Genomic DNA, 16,007 nt, shown 5'->3' with positions numbered 1-16,007 from the left:
TATGTAGTTTGTTTGGTTTGTTCTGTTTTGTTGTTTTGTTTTTTTTTTTTTTTTGTTTGTTTGTTTTCTTTTCTTTCAGCATCTAAGACAACTCCTTGGACTTATGTGTTGTATTTTCAGTACAACAGCCTTCTCTGTGAACTGTAAGAGCCCTTCTCTTTTAGACCTGCTTCACCCAGTACTGGTACTGCAGCAATTTCAGATTCATTTTTCATCTTCTGCTTTAAGTATGTTTTTCAGTCCATTTTGAAGAGACATGACTATGGAAGGTTTCTAGACACTGCTCTGTCAGTTTAAAAGTATATTCCATTTCTATAGAGTTTGATTTTCTTTTCAAGATGTGAGAGTTATACATAAAAACACCCTAAAAATAATGAGCTCACCGTGTTCCTTGGTTGAGGAATGCATATATGTACATGGAGGTACATATGTAAAGGAGATGAGCTGCACTGATAGCGTGTGACGATTAAGTTTGCTAAACTAAGTTTCCTCCTTCCCAGTTTTCCTCCATCCCTTTATCAATGCCTACCTACATTCACAACATGAAGTCATGAGCTGCCAAACATCCAGTGGGGCAGAGTCCTGACTACTGCTGAGATGCAGTGCTGGAGTAAAATTCAGATGCAGCCCAGTGCCAAAGCCCTCATGTAAAAATGATGTACGTGCCTCTTCCTAAACTACAGGAAAGATGTGATCTCTCTCTTATCAAGCAATAAGAAGACCCTATCTGTAACAGCTGAGGTTCTAATGAGACTGTCCCAGATGGAGTATCCCAACTTCTGAGTTCAGAAACTAAAAAAATGACAATTATTTGGGAACTTAATATTCCCATAATATAACTTAATATAATATTTAATATTTCAATTAAAAAGTTTCCATTGCAGATCTCTTGCAGATCAGGACACTTTGATCCAAACAGAGAAATCATGCATATAGTGCCTCTGTTGTGCATTAGCAGCCTCCTGTGCAGTTTTACTGAACTAAAGACCCAGCTACACCAACATGGTCCATGCCAGCAGCGTTACAGCATAGAGCAGTGCAGAAACTTGGTCCAGGAAAAGCTCTGCAATGGACATATTCTTGAGGAAAAGAGAATCTGCCCTCACCGCTGCTAACAAATGTCTGACTAAAAATTTCCTCTGGGAGATAGATTGCTTTTAATGGAGACTATTAAGAAATATTGCTTATGTTGCTTCCCCCTCCCACCACACCCAAATTTAACCCCACACTTTCCATACAGCATTCATTACCTGAAGGTCAGGGATTTTCACTCAAGCACAGTCACAAGGTCTTTGCAACAAAAGAATCCTAAAACCAATTTGGCCATTGATCTGTAATTCAAAGGGGCACATCTTTCCACCTAGAACTGTGCTTTCAAACAGCCCAACCAACACAGCTGCTCTGACACATTCTGCCAAAACTACTCAGAGTAGCTTCTCTGCAGGGTGAGAAGCCTAAGTCCTTACCAACACAAGTCACATCCTTCCACCACCTCCAGTTCCACCCCCCTAGAGAGGAGCCAGCACAGCTCCAACACTGCCTACAACCCCCACAGTTCAATCACACATCATCTATTTCTGTTATTTGTCTCAAGCTTAATGCTACAACAGAGGTCTCCTTGACCTCTTTCTTTGGAGAAACAGCAAATAACCATCCTCTAGTCACCCACTGTACATTACCCTAAGATTTTAGAGATCTTATTTCATCCCTTTGTCTGTTTTCCATCTGGAGAACCTTAATCTGTTTAAGTTTGCCTTCCCAGGGAAATCAGAAGGATTTTGCTGTGTGGTTGAATAGGTTTCACAAAAATTCCCCTACATCCAAAAAAATCAATTCTGTACTGAACCCAAATATAATAAATGCAATATGCCCCAGAGAAGGTTTTGTTTATAGAAAGCAACAAGTTGCTAGGAAAAAAGGGAAGGCAGATTTTAATGGAAGTCGCACTTCAACATTAATTATATCAAAGATGTTTCTGCTTTCTTGCACAGTTTCATAGTTTTGTTGTGTGTCCCAACCACAAAAGCGATTTTCATTTATTCTTCAGTTAAAATTTACATATTTCTCCAGTCTTTTTTAATTAGCAAGAATATTTGTTTAAAAGCTGGTGTATCTAATGAAGTTACAGTGAACTTGAAACTCATGCAACTGCCATCTCACTAAATAATCAGATCAGAAAAGGTGAAATAGCTGAAGTCAGAAATTCACCTGCTATCCTGGTTTAGGACTGAGCTACAGTTTAAACCATTTAAGATTAAAAGATCCTGGTAGCCACAGATAATGAGAAAAATCACACATTTCTACAATGAGTTGGAAGGGATGGAAACAGCTTGAGGATTCAAATTAAGGGTTACACAGCTGACACACACCTGTATGACTGATTCCAATTTACACCTCCAAATTGTTTTTAATAAATACGTAATGCTATGAGAGGGATGCCATCAGCATAAGCAATGAATAGTAACATTTGCTAGGCATTTATTCTTCTTCTGTACTAAATGAGTTAATTACATTATTTACTTAAATCTCTTGTATTTGAACCACACCTTGCTCAAGCACTTCATCCTTTCAAGATCCAATCTTATAGAAGGGAAACCGGGTCTATATATCCTGGTGGTTTTCACACAAAAATCAGCAGCAGACCTCACAGCCACATCACCCTCACTGCTGCAGGTGGACTCACTGCAGCTTCAAAGCCATTAACAGAGCTCATTTCATCTCGGAGAACTAGTAGGAGGTTACCACTCCACTGACTTTGTTTGCCTTTGTTAAGTTATCATTACTGAAGGAAAAGACAAATAAATTACTTTCCTGGGGAGTACCTCCCCCTAGCACTACTATGTTGAGATCTCCTAACTTGCTCATCTAACAGTAGAAACATCACCATTTTGTCCTAAATTCTACATACCTGTATACATCATATACATTCCAGACCAGTGACAGATCTTGTCCAATATCTTGCAGCCCATCAAGTTCAGTAACAAGAGCTTTAAGCCATGGAAAACTACAAATCTCATTGCCCAGTGGAACACGGCTTTACTTCAAGCTTTGAAAGGCCGTAAAATTATTGACTATAAATTGCAAGTCTTAATATCTATAGGCACTTCTGTGGTGCACATCTATGTGCAAAAAAACTTTCTGATCTCTACAGTTCTAAAATATATTACTGCCCTCTACTTCCAAGGTCTTTTTGGTGGAAATTGCAGATCCAAAGGAGCCAAGGGCTGCAGATGACACAAACCTGGGAGATAAATCCATACCAAAGAACCAAACCACTGCCCGCAAGGATACATCACTCTGTGAACAACGTTGTCTACACCAATATCATCCAGCCACACGTGAAGATGGCTTTCCTGGACTGTAGTGTCAGCCCATCAGAGACAAGCAATGGGGATACACTGCACAAGCATCTAGAGCATTACCTCACTAGGATGCATTCCACTTGTACAGCACTATCAAAAGCAACCCCACAGGACAAGCTACTGCATTACCCAGTGTAATGCTAGAACACAATAGAAAGTACAGCAACAACAGCAGAATAGCATAATCCCAAGCTACAGCAAGCGAGAACAAGCCCAAATGCAATATTTGTAGACGCAGAAACAAAGGGAAAAAACTGCTTACCTTTGGAAAGCCTCCAGCAGGCGGGGATCTCCACTAAGTTACTCTTGGTACAACTGCCATCACTTAAATGAGGGCTGGGAGGGGGTAGATTCTGACTCCACCACTTCTGGTCAATCAGAGCCACTGCATGCACCTGAGCTCCCTTGGGTTGGCCCTGCCTTCCCACCAGGTGCTCAATCACTGCTTCAAGCTGTGACTTAGCATTTCGGCTACACCCAGAAGCAGGAGTTTAACAGGCCTTTAACTTCAGCCTTTATAGGAAGTCCACAAAGCTTCAGAAATGAGATTTGACTCTAGATCTGGCTTCACAGAATCACAGAATCCTTTGAGTTGGAAGGGATCCTTATGAGCTATCTGGTTCAACTCCCCTACAATGAAAAGGGACGCTCACAGATCCATCAGGTGCTCAGAGCCTCATCCAGCCTGACCTTGGCTGTCTCCAGGGATGGGCACTCACCACCTCTCTGGGCAGCCTCTACCAGAAGCCTCTCTGCTTGCAAGAAATGAAGCAAGGGGTTCCAGGTTTGCACCCATGCACTGAGTGAGGGGCCTGCCAGCAGTCTGCCCAGCTGCACCCACAGCTGCAGTGCACAGAAGACAACGACAGCTGCAGACTTGATTTCAGAACTTCAAACGACTTCTCCCCCACCCCCTCAGTCTTGTGGGTTTTTTTTTTATTATTTTTATGTCAACTATGAGCCTGACCAGAATGCTTAATGCTGCCACAAAGCTTCGACAGTGTAAGATTTATGATTATTTTCATAACAGAGGCCTTGTCAGGGATTTTTTATTTGATTTTGGTTGGATTATCTATTGCAATGCCAATAACATATTTCGCTTTCTCTTTTTTATTTTTTTTTTAGGATGCAACGCAGTCAAAGCTGATGGAAAGCAGGGCCAGACCCACTTAAACACGATTTGTTGGCGTCCTCAATTCTCAGAGCTGCTCCCTAGGGGCAGCAAAGTTTGCAATGTTCTACAAAGGAATTTCTTAATATCTTTTTTTTTTTTTCCTTTTTCCTAGACAACTACTTTCAGTAATTATTTGAATAAGATTTAACTGAGATGAAAGACTCTGCTCTTCCTTTGATGTGAACGCATAACTATCATTAACATCATTAACATTTGATTATTAACGGGAGTTGCGCACATACTTTTTAAGCTAAATCTTTGCTTTTTTTTTTTTTTTTTTTTTTTTTTTTTTCCTTTTTCTTTTTTTTCCTTCTTTTTCTCCCTTGTTTATTTCACCTCTTATGACTGAAACAAAGGATGAGCAGCCAGAACTTACACAGGAGTCACATTAACTGCCCTCGGGACACCCTTGCTGTGATAGGAAGTGTGTGCAGAACAACTCCCACTGAAGTTTCCCCCATTGAAGTTTCAGCTCCAGAGTTATTTCCTTGTGTCCTCTCTGCAGAACTTGCATTTCTCCTGATTGACCCCTGGCCTCCAGCTTAGTTTGGCTGGGAAGTTCAGGTATGAATTTAGTGGGGATTTTTTCACTTCAAGAACGATAAAAAGGGCATCCAGACTCTTCCCTAGGAGACCTATTTGTTGAAGCTATGTGCAAGCTGTCATCTGAACCTTAGAAAGCAATTATCCCATGCAAAGACCTTGCCTAAATCAGAGGACTGGACTATAACCAGGACACGGACATTCTCTGCACAAGAAGACTACTTTAGAAAAAGTATTTAGAGAAGAAAGAGCTACAGTATAATGCTAGAACTATAGCAATACAAGTATATTACAGAGAGCTGATGATCTATCTAAAGTTGTGGACAGGCTTTGAACCTGAGGCATTTGTCAGGCTTTAGGAAAACAATTAAGGACACAAGCAGTGGAAGCATTACACTATGGCAGAATTATGGTTGACACCTTTCAGGAGTTTAGCCAAGTCTTAAGCAAGATCCAGCTTCCTCCTAACAGAAGAACACATTTTGCCTACATCTCTATTCTCCTGGTTTAGATAAAGAGATTGTTGCTTCTTTTGTAGAAATACAATGTGAGCAAATTAATGAAGCCAAGAGAAACTTAACTTTTTCATTTCCAGACTATATCATTTTAACTGTGCTGGTTTTATGGTGCATTAATGTTGTTGTTGGCATTTATATGGCATATTAATTACATTGCATTCAGTTAGTTTCTCTGCTAAACTTAAAAGGTCATATCCTTTGTGTATGCTTTTCTATATGGAAATTTTATTTCTCTAGCATATAAAACAGAAACTAAATCAATGAAATAATGCATTTCGTATGAAAGAAGCAAACACTATTCAGCGAAAAGGCAGTTAATCTACAGGCTCACTGGGAATTTTTAAGAAATAAGAGTTAAAGTTTTCTTCATTTTCCTGCAGAAGAAGAATGATACTGCTCCTGTACAGCACTAAACACATGCTGCCAGTGCCAAGAATGCTTGGACCTGAGAGAGGAAAAAAAATGAGGGAGCATGTGTAGTTTTCTATGTGCATAGGTTTACACGTTGTACAGAAATACTTTCCCCCAAGAAGATGGCAGCATAGAAGACATCTGATATACTACAAGCCATTAAGTTGTCACTAAGCCTACAATGTATATCTTCCCTTGAGTGCAATTCTGGGTTGTTTACCTTTTTTAAAAAAACTGGTTATATTTTACCCCCAAAAAATTTCCTGCGAAAATGAAGATCAATCGGGTGAGTGGAGAAGTGTAAATATTGTCTAGCGGAAAAAGCAGTCAATGCATAAAAGTTATTGACAACAGCTGGGAAAACACAATGATTTTCCACAGAGAAGAGACCATTTCATCATGAAAAGTTCATATAACAGAACAATATTCATTCTGCTAGGGATCGGCTGCACTTTTCACAGGTTTCCTTTATGCTGCAAGCTGACACAGGACACTAGTATGAATTGCAACGATGACGTCCTTTTTGATTCTTACATTTCAGAAGTACATTATCCACAGTGCTCTGCTCCTGTGCTTAGGCTAATGCAGGGAGCTTCTCCAGAGTGCAGAGGCTCTGTGATCTGGTCACCCAGTCCCTGCAGGAATGACCCCATGAAATTCCCACAAATTTTGTCTGAGAAAGACTACAGAAGCTCTGTCTGAAGTCATGGGATGAACCACTGCCTTTGTTTGCCAGAAAAATGGCTCTGATCTATAACAGGGAGACACTATGTTTGAGCCTTCACTGCATCACACAGGGCAAGTGCCCATCTTGGCACCATGACATCCAAGCATTCTCATGCTCACCAAACACAGCATGGGTAAATTATGGTATTCCTTTTTGGCATTTACATTTTTTAACAAGGGAAGGAAATCTCCTTTCTGACAACGTATTCCTATTCTTCAAGGCATCAAACTACATCTTCTCACCCAGAAGTGCAGGAAAGAATAGATTAATGTAACGACCACATGGCTTCCTCAAGCTATATCTGCTTTCCTTGCAACTGCTGAGCGATTTTAACTATTTCTGTTGAGACAGTAAAGGCTGCAATTAAAACATAAATATGAATTAGAAAATCAAACAGAGACTAATGATGTGTATACAAAAACTCAGGCAGGAACACTGAGTTACAGCCACCCTTCAGCTGCTTGGACTTTGTAAATACATTTCCTTTAGAGAGAGGGGTTCCCTCCTATCGCAACAAATATCTTGAAGGGCAGAAAGCTGCCAGCAAAGGCAACAGCAATATATGAAATTGCTTCTTCATATCTCTAGTATGCCAGCAACTGTAAATCTAGCAATGTAAAAGCTGCCTGAATCCACAGGGCTCCACTTGTGCTTACTGTAGTGTGGAATAGGCAGAAACTAAAACTAAATGGATAACCTACTGATCACACTTGTGCTAGGCTCCCCCATCCCAAGTAACTGGTGCCCTCAGAAAAATGTTGGGAAAATATCATTGCCTGTTATAGAGCTGTTCGTTTCTTTCCACTTGTTTTGCACCAGGATGTTGTTTTGCTCCAAGCCTGCCTATGGTGCTGGGTCTAGGTCATCAGGGCTCATACTTGTGCTTGCATGTAGTAACATACAGAAGGAGTGAGATGCAAGCACTGAGCAAAAAGCTTTGCTGCATCAGCAAAGAGATACGGGCTTGGGTGGGGATCTTCCATAGAACCTGTTGTGCTGCCACCAGGTAGCTCTGTCCACAGCCATCAAACTCTGTTCCTGGCTCCAAATCTATCAGCTCCCACATCAGTTTCCCTGAACTTCAGCTTTCTTTAAAGAGTGAAGAAGAGGCCCTGAAATCAGAAAGGACATCTCCCTTTACACACTCCGCAAGTTATCAACATTTGAATTTTAAAATAAATTAGTGATACCAGAGTAGTGCCACAATGGAAAATTAATTAAATCTTTATTTTAAATAAAATTCAATTTATTCTGTTGATATCACTGTGATATTAACAGTGCTGAAGCATAAATCTGTCCCTCCATAGAGCCCGCATAATTGCGTGCTGCATGCTAGCTATTCTGCTCACATCAGAAATGCATCCTTAAAACATTTCAGCTTAAGCCTTGTCAGTACTAATCCTAATGCCTGATGCTGAGATGTGTATTTTATTACTGTGTATAAATGAAAACGGAAAACCTTTGTGGAGGATTACAGAGTGTAGTAATGACCTCCACAGCGCTACAGCATGAAGATGTTCCCAGGCGCCAAATGGGATTCTGGAATAAAAGTGACATGTGTCTATATAACCTTGGCACCCTCTCCTGGTACACATGTTTACAATCTCACAGCTGGTAGGTACATATGTCCTTTCTACTGAACTGAATCTTTGTTTATGAAGAGGCTAAAAGAGAGGAGGGAACAGGGAAGATGGGTTTTGTCTGAGGCAGCTAATGGGCTCCTGCTTGCCCCTAGCTGGGAAAGAGTTGCTTCATGCTGCCTTGAGACCATGGGCTGAGAGATAGAGGAGAAAACAAGAAGAAATGGCAGGTGAATGATAAAAAGGAAAACAAAGCAGGAGTTTGTGGGTGTTTATTTTTGGGGGGAGGAGGGGGAGAAGAGAGAGAAGAAAGAAGCAGGAAGAGAAGAGGTAGCGCAAGGCAGGGGATGGAGCATGTATCTCCATGTCCCCCCCCCCGCCAAGGACACTGCTTCTCCTGTGTGCTTTGTGACGTGCTGCAGACAGGAGCAGAGTGCCTAACCCACTTTGAGCTGGGTCACTCCAGACATGTTTGGGATTGCTCCAAAACAAGAGGGGGAAACGCTGGGGGAACAGGAGATGGAAGAAGGAGGAAAGGTTTCTGTCATCCATGCTCCCTACAGCCAGCCCTCACTGCCCTTTTCAATAGCAGAGAAATAGAAGCGAGATGCCTCAAAGCCTCATTTTATTTGGCCCAGGTTTACTCTAATCTACCCTGGGCCCAGAAACACAGCTTTTCAATCTGTCAGAAAGTTGTTCTGCTGACCCTGAAATGTCAAACTGTTACAGGGAGCTGAATCCAAAATTGATTACTTCAGAGGTCAGACAATACCCAGTTTTATAGAGAATTTTTTTTTTAAGAAGTCTTTTTGAACACTACCCCCCCCCCCCCCCCAAAAAAAAAAAAAGAAAAAAGAAAAAAGAAAAAAGTATATATATCTATATCCAAAACCCCTCCTTTGAAATAAGAGCATGCAACCAGGAGCACAGAGCTTTCTGAGAAAAGGAGATGCAGACAAACACCGATGTGGCCCCGTGCCTCTATGCTGTGCAAGGTAGAGTATAAGACCCACGGGAACAGCATGCAGGCAGGCTCTCAGCCCAGTACCAGCAACACACACAGGTTTGGGGCTGGTTGGCTGCTTTAACTGAATCCCAGTCCACCTCCACCATGAGCATACTCCTTGTATGCTTGCACAGACCCCCGTGCCTTTCCCCTTTGAACCCCATTGGTTTTGGGGTTCTTTCTGCAAGACCCGCTCTAAAAGGGAAGAGCCATCTCCTACCTGCATCCAAAATTCCCTCTGCCAAAGCACCTCGTTCCAGATTCCCTCGAGCGATGAGAAATGCCCATCAGAAGCATTGGGATAACTGTCTGCAGCTATCATAGAGCCTGCCACCAACACTGTAATCTGTATGTTTATTCTCTATAGTAAATATGTGGTCTTGCTAAATTTCAGCAATTACAAGTGCTTCATCCTTTCCTTTAGCTAGTCAGCAATATAAATACATTTAATTAGTTAACACCCCCTGCCAATTAGAACATCTGAGGAAAGTATTGCAGAGATTGTTGGTCCTAATTATTTTAATATTCAGGAGAACCACTTTAACATAACAAGATAATTACTCAGGGATAAGGGTTTATGAGAGCTGCAATCCTTTTCTTTATTTTCTACAGTGCAAGCCTGGGCCTACTTAAATTTCTGGACACATTTTCAATTTAAGATTAAAAAAAATCGTAATTTGTGAGAAATCATCAAAGCACCACATGTTGGAGGAAAAATAACTGTATGCAATCTCTGCTAACGCTATAGCAAAATAAATTCTCTGTGTACTACATGCAATTAAATGAAAAGCAGAATCTAAGAGAATCAGTTTATCTCTTTTTAAAAAGATCATTTTACATGCACTGAATTGATCAGCTATGAAAAACACCGACTGTTCCTTACTTTAGCCAGAATGTGAATTGTACTTTATTAATCACGCTTGTATCCTTTTAAATGACGCAAAACCTCCTTTCCTTCCCATAGTCAATGGAAAATACAAGCTACCTTATCTCACGCATATCTGAGAATTCCTTAGCTCAAATATCTGCTGTTTGCAGTGTGACCATCAATGGATGAGTCACTCAGCTGAGGAACCGTTGGTCTCACAACCTGCTGTATGTTAACACAATAACTTACCCACACAGCTATCCCACCAGGGTTCTTCACATACTGAATCCCAGGAATACATCCATGCATTCATTTAGAAAGAATCTGTTCAACAACAACACTGCTGAACGTTAAATCATGTACTGTTCCCTGCACATGCATTCATAAGGAATCCTTTACTGTCATGTCCCTAAAGAAAAACCTTAATACATATACAGTGACATATTCCTATGATTCTTTCTCTGTTTACATCAGAAGCCCTCTCTCACAGCAGATTTTCCTTTAAACAAGTCATTTGCCCCTAACTCCTGCATTACAAACTCCTGGGTCTCTGCACAGAGCACCAGTGGGAAGATACAAAGGTTTAAGATCAGTGCCACCAGTAAATGCCTGCATCTGCTCCGCAGATACAGAAGGCACTGGATGACAGAGCTCTTGCTCAGGAGGATAGACTGTGTGGGCTTTTGGATTAACCTACCCGACCATTTGACTTCAGACACCAACTAGAAATAGGAACTACTCATCACCACAGTCAGGTATTACAGCTAGCCTTAGGTGAAAGAGGTTGGCTACTAATTAAGTGTTTAAATATTGTGGAATAATTTAGAATTTGACCCACTAAGTGAAAATGCCAGCATTAACCATTACTTTTACTCTATAATTAAAATGATTTTAATTTATTTACTAGAATATTTGCCATTTTTTTACAGCAGACTGCCAGAGTGCCTCGGAAAAATCCTAGGTAATTTTCTAGTAACTGAGAGAGGCAAGAAAGCTGCTTGATTTAGTGAAGCAAACTTTGCCTTTAGCCCAACAAGTGTGCTTTAATTCAGTTGCAAGTGTTATAAAGACAATGCATATCTAAACAGTGGTGATAAATTAGTGAAATTAATTCAAATAATAGGCAAATGTTAAGAGCAACATATGCAGAATGATTGCAAAGTTAGATTAATTTAAAATAAAACCCTGGAGTTATGTAACCAATTATGAAATTGCATTTAGCAGTAAAAGAGCAATTAAAAACAACAAATGCTCTAACCCCAGCCATTATGTACTGGGGACAGGGACAGCGCTCAGAGAGAACATGCAGATGAACTGGAAAAGCAATCGAGCAGCAAGTTGGTCTGATTTGACTGTGTAGCAGAATCAAAGTGCTCAGATATGGCCTCGTAATACACAGATGAAAGGATCGTTTCTCCTCAGATGGGGCTCGGTAATCAGATATGGAAACAGCTATTTTTAATGAAGACCTGCAAAATCATCAAGGCTTAGATGTTGCTGCCTGGGATAAAGCAATGGGAGGCAGACGAAGCAATTTGCTAATCTGCCTGGTGGCACAAAGTCAAGTCCGTTCAACACATTTTTCATAGCAAATCACATTACTTCAGTAGGGCTGGCCCAGGAAGGCAGTCACGTTAAGCAATTGGGGAGCCTGGTGCCAACTGGCACATGAGCCCCTCAGGTGGGAGAGCCTAGGCTGCAGCACACAGCCATATAGGTTCAGAAGCAGCAAATACGTGCTATGTATTTCACTCCATCATCCTGACAAAATGTTCCAATCAGTTCATCTTCCCCCCCCCCCCCCCCCCCCCCTTTTTTTTTCCCTTATATCTCCAGTCCAGTCCATTTTAAATCTTTCCAATTGAGAAGTATTGATTTGGTATGCAGGCATACATCCCAGTAATTACATCAAGACTGAATATCACTCTCTTAACCCCTTGTTTTCCATTCCACACACTACATATCTGTTAAAGTCAACATACTCTGCTATGCAAAGTCAGTGCTGCTTTTTAGAATGAAGTGCTCTATTTCCAAAAAGGAATATTTTGGACCATGGTGGCAAAGAAGATTAACTTGTCATTAAGTACGCCAGGGCGCTAACCCTAAAGACACCAAAGAAACAAGCACTAAATCCTTAATATAAATTTTAGTGCAACAAACACGGTTTCAAGCAAGTGAAATCATTCAGTTACTGTTGGGACTGATTCACAGATTCCACATTGTGCAAACACACGGCTCAATTGTGATCCAAACCAAGATGAAGCTCTGAAATGGCTTTTCTGTGCAGGTTCACTGTGACACCTGCAGACACGATGCCTGCAATGGGCACCTGAGATTCGCCATGATTTCCCACCCGTTGTAAACAAACATTGCTAACTGCTCCCTGAAAAAGAAACACTATCAGGTTTCTGGCAGAAGTGACATACATTATTCTTGGCAAAACAGAGTCAGGTTGGTCCTGCCAGAACAGAAGTGGAAGCACGAGATCCTGGCAAAGCAAAGATAGTAGTAAAACTACTTTTCTGCAAATAAAAATTAATAAAACAAAAAGAACTTATGTAATTCTTGGCAACAAAAGTCTATTGTGCGGGTTTGATTTCCTGACAAGGCAATCTGGCATTTGCAGACAAATAATACCACAAAGATATGGGCAACCACTCAGCTCATACTACAGAATTGCCAGCCCACCACAAAAACAAAAAAGCAATCATAAAAAACACAGTATTTCCGCAAAGGCATTTTCATTTCTTTGTGAATCCTGTCCAAGTTATATATCTCATGCCCACAATAAAGTCTGCCTTTCCCATGAGTAGATTTTGTTAGGAATGGAATATAAGTGGGGGGAAAAATGCACTAAATCCTTAATTTCAGCAGTGCCGTGGCTGTAATTTTCCTCTAAAACTGAAATGAAGAGACACAGCAAAGTTTCCTAGAAATGTTAAGCACTACTAGCAAGAAGTCAATGTATGGAATTCTCAGCCACAGTAACCTCAAATCCACTAAAAAATAAAGTTGTGGCAATTATAGATACAGAACATTACCAAATCTCCATTAGCAAAGGCCAGTGAACCGCTATAAGTGGGCTGTCAAGTTTGCAATGAAGAAAACTCAATATTTATCTATAATCTCATTTGAGCTCAGTGTTCCTCTCACTCACCTGTGCAAACATGTGGTTTTCAAGCATCCTGCTCAGGCTTTTTCTGCTTCAGACTAAAATCTACCTGCTGACGTTGGATGCCAGAAAGAAAGAAAGAAAAACACACACAAACACTTTTGTTTGACGAAGACTTAAATGGCTGTTGGCATGATGCACTGCTTTCATACTTGCTATTACTTCCTTGTCAGGTATCGAAGAATCAGACTGAGGATGTGTGAAGGAGAAGAAATCACAGCAACTTACAGCTTGGTACAGAAATAATTTTGATTTTTCAATTCTTAGTAAAACAAATAAATAAAAGAGCAGGCTGGGGGAGGGTGAGGACAAAAAACAGCACTAAGGACGTGGATCTGAACTGAGAAAATGAGAGGCATGCTGCCAGATTCTGAAGATCAACCTAAGAAAAACTCTTTGTAGATGCAGAAATCTTAGCACAGAGATCCTATACTGGCTCCCAAGGCTTCGGAGGTTTTGATCTCTGCTGTACTGAGAGGGACTGTAGCAATGGAGAATATGATCCAAACAGCCTCAAGACCATCTCAGTCAGGACAGGAAGTTTCCTGTCCTGTCATTCTCTTAGATGCCTGCATAGCTTTGTGAATACCAAAACTGTGAGTCAATGTAACTGCTATTTCAGATCACAGGATCAAGTCCTCACTGCAGTCTGTTGCCAGGTTTTCCACTCCGCTAGCAACAAGTTACCTAAAGACATCAGAAGCCAAAGACATTCAGACCTCCCTCCCCCTTCCCCCCCTATTTTTTAATGGTAGCTAAGTGATTTGCAGCAGCAACAAAATTTTTCCACCTAAGCCTTCAGCACCCTGAAAGTCTTCCTTCGTGGAAATTTCTGCGTGAACACCTTTATTCATTCCCCAAACACTCAAACAAGCTGATCAGACTGTTAAACGTTAGACTTTGTTTTAACTAAATAGTTAAAAGCTAAATGACTGAACTAAACTCCTAAAGGAGAGAGAGGGCACAATTTGTAAAAGTGATGCCAGTAGCCCAGGAGGAATGGTGGCATCGCTTTCATAAAGAGGGAAGAGGAGGTTCAGCTATATCATGAATACTCACCAGAGAATTTTTAATTCAAGAGCCCAGCTTAATGCCTAACAAGCTTAATATATCTTCACACTGGTTTAAATAGGAATGGGACGGGAGTCCAAGGAGCCTAGAAAAGGACAGATGTCCTCAGCTCCCAATGCACTGAACAGAAGCTGGCGGTCCACATTCCCGCGATCAGGCACTAACCACCCCCATATGCTATCTCAGTCAAAAGTGTTAACCACCTTCAGAGTTTAACATTAACTCCTGATACAGCCATAAATGAGATCACAGCAATAATTTTCTTTGCAGTTGGTTTTGGGTTTTTTTTTTGAGGTGTTTTTTCTTTTTCTTTTTTTTTTCCCCCCATCTTGCTCTAATTATTAAGCAGCACTGATGAACAACACTGATTGCATATTCTAAGAAAAAAACAGTACCTCTCTCCAGCTGCTCTGCTGGTGAATCCCCTGCTTCTCCTTGTTGGGATTTACTCTCAGCCCATTGCATCTGAAACTAATTACTACAACACCATCCTCAACATTAATTCCCTTCTCCTCTCTGGAATCAGAAGCAATATGGTACACTCAGAAGATAATTTTTCATCTCTCTTCCTGAAGGGAAGATCTCAGCTGTATGATGGAGATAATTGTAAATGAGACACCAATTTCTGAAGGTGAAGCTTTCCAGTGTCCCTTTATCAAAATCCATTGTCCAAAATTTCAGCTGGTGATTTAGGGAAGTTTTTTATATGAATGTCACCAAGACCTAGAAAAATCTGTCAGCTCTCTGTGTGATCTCAAAGACAAATTACTGCAATATCTTGTCAACCAGCTCTCTTAAACTTACTTCCCTGCCTGTTCTCATTGTACCTGCTCGACTATTACTTTTTCTCCTGGAAAAAAAATTTTCTCAACTTCCTTTTCCCCTTCCCAGAAACAAATTAAAAGGGAAGAAAAATAGATACATCCCTTTGCATTTAGTCAGAAGAAGCACTTGTTAAGTGACCAGAATTATCATGCAGTCCTATTTATGCTTTGACTATTAAATAAAAGAATGTTTGTGCAGCCAGGCCCCAATCCATCAGTGAGATGCTGTACTGCAAGTGGTTTCAGGAATGCAAGCCACCTCGTGCTGGAACTCCCTCCTGTCACTTCGTCAGCCCAATTCCTATGTCTGTCTGATAAGCTGTTCCTCTGAACATCCCCCCCAGCTCAGAGATCCTCAGCTCATGCTTCAGTGAGCAGCAAATGTGCTGCTGCCCACCTTCTCCCTTGGACCAGGTGTCTGAAGTAGCTTTTTTAAAAGTCTTTAGCCCCAAAGGTATTGTTATAGCAAACATGTACTCATACATGTTACACTACTGAACAGGATGCTAAAAAGAAAAGAAAATGAAAAAAACCTGTAATTCATTCAATTCAGTAAGCAGATGTAACTTGTGCCCTTCCATATAGACTTCCCTACGCTAAATATTAATCATAACAATTAGGGCTTCTAGTAGATGACACTGTGCATTCTCAAATTGCTGCAGAGCATTAAGACTGCTGCTCAAGTTCTCTGGTGCCTGAACTATTGCATTGCTATGCATAATATTAAGTGAATTAACAATTCAAAGCTGTA

At 40.8% G+C, this 16,007-nt stretch overlaps 1 protein-coding gene across 6 annotated transcripts in view; it reads right to left on the bottom strand.

Moving 5' to 3' along the window:
- The window catches only part of FHIT (fragile histidine triad diadenosine triphosphatase), a 558,163-nt gene that overhangs the window by 45,465 nt on the left and 496,691 nt on the right, over positions 1-16,007 (bottom strand). Inside the window, exon 7 of one of the 6 annotated variants that reach the window (XM_072347392.1) lies at positions 7,728-7,847. The exons of the other annotated variants lie outside the window; for them this stretch is intronic. Within the exon in view, the coding sequence (XP_072203493.1) occupies positions 7,827-7,847 (21 nt within the window). The 3' untranslated portion in view covers positions 7,728-7,826. Of the gene's footprint in view, positions 1-7,727; positions 7,848-16,007 lie in introns of those variants that run through there. 6 annotated transcript variants of the gene reach the window in all.

The sequence above is a fragment of the Excalfactoria chinensis genome, chromosome 12 (assembly GCF_039878825.1).
Source record: "Excalfactoria chinensis isolate bCotChi1 chromosome 12, bCotChi1.hap2, whole genome shotgun sequence".
In the NCBI taxonomy this organism is placed as follows: domain Eukaryota; kingdom Metazoa; phylum Chordata; class Aves; order Galliformes; family Phasianidae; genus Excalfactoria; species Excalfactoria chinensis.
The sequence above is the reverse complement of the archived record's forward strand: the minus strand, read 5'-3'. Positions and strand labels throughout refer to the sequence as shown.